Source organism: Netta rufina (genome assembly GCF_964035555.1).
Source record: "Netta rufina genome assembly, chromosome: 1".
NCBI classification, from domain to species: domain Eukaryota; kingdom Metazoa; phylum Chordata; class Aves; order Anseriformes; family Anatidae; genus Netta; species Netta rufina.
The window spans coordinates 17,379,009-17,382,192 of NC_140123.1; the positions used below are offsets into that span (position 1 = coordinate 17,379,009).

The following is a 3,184-nucleotide window of genomic DNA, read 5'->3' on the forward strand; positions in this document are numbered from 1 at the left end:
AGTGAAGAATCACCTCTTTTGACCAGCTGGTCAGAAGGTGAAGAAGCATCTGCTTGTAGAAGAAGCTCAGTCTCTGAAGCCATTAAAACAACAAGGGGGATTGCATAAGGGGAGCTTAACCACTGATTTCAGTCAATGACTTTAGCTGTTTACAACTGATTTTAGCCACCGATTTTAACCACTGATTTCGCAGGGACTGCAGGACATTGGGCTCTTCAAGCTGGCTGCAGATTTTTTAGCAGGCGACAACAGCTCGGCAGGCAGGCAGCAGGCAGGCTGTGCCCCCATGCCTGGCATGGCGCGGTGGCCCCCAGGGACCGCCACCCCCTTGCAGCAGCACTGCGGCGTCAGCTCCTCTCCACAGGCATGGCTCCAAGCATAGCTTGGCCAAAAATAGGACCCTGGGAATCCCCATCCAAAACCCAGCTTCAGAAAATGCAATTATCTGACAATGTCCCCATGAGACAGAGAGTCTCTTTGAAGTTGACATCCGCAGCATAGGTTGTGTAAGTCACTCTGGACATAAAAGTTGCTGGAACAGCTGGAATCTGCTCATTCATGTGGCTAAACGTCAGTTAACCTGCAGCACTGGCACTGTTACTCTACAGACATTTTTGATAAAGTACAAATAAAAATCTGGGTGGGAGGAACAAGCGAACTGCCAGACCTCATGATGTACCATGCTGCACCTATCAGGTTTTCCAGTGAACAGCTGTCAGACCAGGAAAGCTACAAAATAATGGGTTTACATGTTCTTTATTTAAGTGAAACAAGAGCAAGCGAAAACAGAAGTTTCACATTCCTGTCTGCTAAGCAAGCCTGTGCCTTTTATACCGGCTAACACAGACGGATCCATTGCATGCTGCAGGTTTATATCCTACCCTGACGCCAAAGAAGCCAGCACCGTGGGCAGAGGGGTACAGCATTCACATGGCCACTGGGGGAGAGCCACATAGGACATTTCCTAAGGATCGTGCATTTTACAGTTGGATCACTGCAGAATAAAATAATTACACCATCATAGACCCATTACAAACATTAGCACAGGCAACAGAGATGAGAGAGTAAAAAAATATTCACGGCATCCCAAACTGACCAAAAGCTGATCACAGAGGTGTGTGGTGGGTGTCACTGGTGTCTGCAGACACAGGCTTAGACCAGCCCTGAGAGTTTCTGATTGTCTTTTACTCCTGATAAGACTTCACCAGGAGCCACATGAGCAACACAGTAATGAGGACGATCATGAAGTTGAGGAAAAGTTCTTGTGTGGATCTCTCCATTTTCAGGGATGTTCAGGGGTGGGCAGAGGTCAGCAGGCAGAGCAAAGGGAAGCCTTCGGGGACTTATCTGGGAGTGTCCTTGAGCTCAGCCTTCAGGTCACAGGCTCTTTTAAGGAAAAAAACATGTATATATGTGAAGAACAGATGTATGAAGGCAGGAAGCTCAGCAGAGCTGTATATATTGGTATGAATAAATGTTCCTGCGCCTAGAAGTTAGTAAGCACTGTGAATGCTATGAAGTACAAGCTATCTCAAGAAGCTTATCACTTTCTTTGATTTCCAGCATTCGACAAGAAAGTCTCTCAGTGCTACCCCAAAACACATCTCACAGGGGTGAGCAGCCCCTGGAAAGTCACTCTGCTTTGTGCATTTTGTAATGAATAATGCCAAAACCCCATTTATTATTTGAACTGATATACACTATAAATATAGTACTGTTTAACATTCTCTAAATTCCTATATTTGTTTGCATATTTTATTTTTTTTAAGAAAATAATTGAAACTGTTCTCCTATAAAGAAAGGGTAATAAATCTCTAGGATTTTTACCCCAGTCACTTTTCCAACATCTCTCAAGTAATCTTTGCTGTAAATAAAATTTTGCACAGAAATACTACAGCTTGAGAAAAATGAATTTTAGCCTCTTCTGTAAAAGTTAGAAGACAAAGCAATGAATTATTTACAGTATCACTAAAAGTACAAGGAGAACCTAAGGTTAAATGTTCTCATTTCTGAAGAACTTCTTAGATTTTATAAGTAAATCCTATGGATGAAATAGGATTTTTGCAAGCATCTTCTGAATTTCCTGCACTTTCAAGCTGTTATAGGTATTTTACTTCCAGAAATCCTGTCTCTTACTTCCAGAAATCCTACTTCCAAAAATCCCAGTCAAAGTCATATTCAAAAACTCTTTTGTTGGTTATTCTTTTCAATTACTTCATCACAGCAAGTTTTGATTTTTGTACGTTCTTGAAGTTCATGCAGAGAAATTAGAATACTTCATCAGGAATGACATACACTAATCCCATCTGTATGCCAGGTAAATAAAATAAAAACCTTTAAACAAATGAGACATAATCTCTAGACAAACCAAGAATTTCAGCCACACAACCAAAATCTTAGAAGAGAAGCTAGACTGGGCTGTAACATCTACAGAGCAAACAAGAGAAGCCTTGGGACCATACCAGAGTGAAGACAGAGGATTTAAATAGAAACTGCTTTAGTTTGCAGATTAAATATTAAAAGCCTAGTGCATGCAGTTAACAAAATTCCTCCATTCCCAGGCTGTTTTGCCAGCCTCCCGTGTCCTTGGGAAAGAGAAAAATCTGACCTAATAAGTAAGCCAAGGTTGTTGTTGTTGTTGTTGTTTTTTACCTTAAGAAGGTAAATGGAGCCCAGCGGTTCTGCCTCTGGGGCTTTGGGTCACTGCAGATATAATTTTCCTCTCAGCTTCTGCCTATCTCCAACTCGGTCTGGATGCCCCGTCCCTCTGTGGGAACTAAAGTAGTCTGAGGGAGGAGAGCAACAAGTGCATTGGCAACCAAGGTGCTGACATCACCCACAAAATATTTTAAAAGGGCTAAGCTGGGCTGCAGGACTTGGTTAAGGCTTTTTCTGCTCTGGGGTCCACGGGCTGATTTACTCGCGTTAGTTCTCCTGGAGAGAGCAGGGCTATGGGCAACCCTTCGGAGGCAATGCGACTTTACAGGGTGATTCTTGGGGCCCGTTGGTGTCTTCACACCCAACGTGGGGAAAAGAGAAGGAAAGAAGGATCCACTTGCAGAAACCTGTGTGTTGATTTCAGCTTCTCTGAAGATCATTTCCAATTGCCCACACAGTTAACTTCTTACGTACTGTACGGCTGCTGCTCTCCTGCTTACAACTGCATACTATCCTTATCGTCCAA

The 3,184-nt window shown here is 43.1% G+C and overlaps 1 protein-coding gene across 2 annotated transcripts; it reads right to left on the reverse strand.

Moving 5' to 3' along the window:
• Window positions 1-737: 737 nt before the first annotated feature.
• SLN (sarcolipin) lies at window positions 738-2,772 on the reverse strand. 2 transcript variants are annotated; one of them, XR_014619336.1, is made up of 3 exons: window positions 2,653-2,772; window positions 1,097-1,386; window positions 738-994 (listed from the first exon to the last, which is right to left on the reverse strand). XR_014619336.1 is itself a non-coding variant. In XM_084306068.1 (2 exons), exon 2 carries the CDS (start codon window positions 1,278-1,280, stop codon window positions 1,185-1,187), a length of 96 nt encoding a protein of 31 aa, XP_084162194.1. In that variant the 5' UTR covers window positions 1,281-1,386; window positions 2,653-2,772; the 3' UTR covers window positions 738-1,184. The 2 variants fall into 2 exon arrangements, 1 of the variants encoding a protein (XP_084162194.1); XM_084306068.1 differs by having other exon boundaries at window positions 738-1,386.
• Between the last annotated feature and the right edge of the window lie 412 nt (window positions 2,773-3,184).

Coding starts and splice junctions, on each gene's coding strand:
- SLN (XM_084306068.1), bottom strand. CDS start 1,280: ATGGAGAGATCCACACAAGAACTTTTCCTCAACTTCATGATCGTCCTC.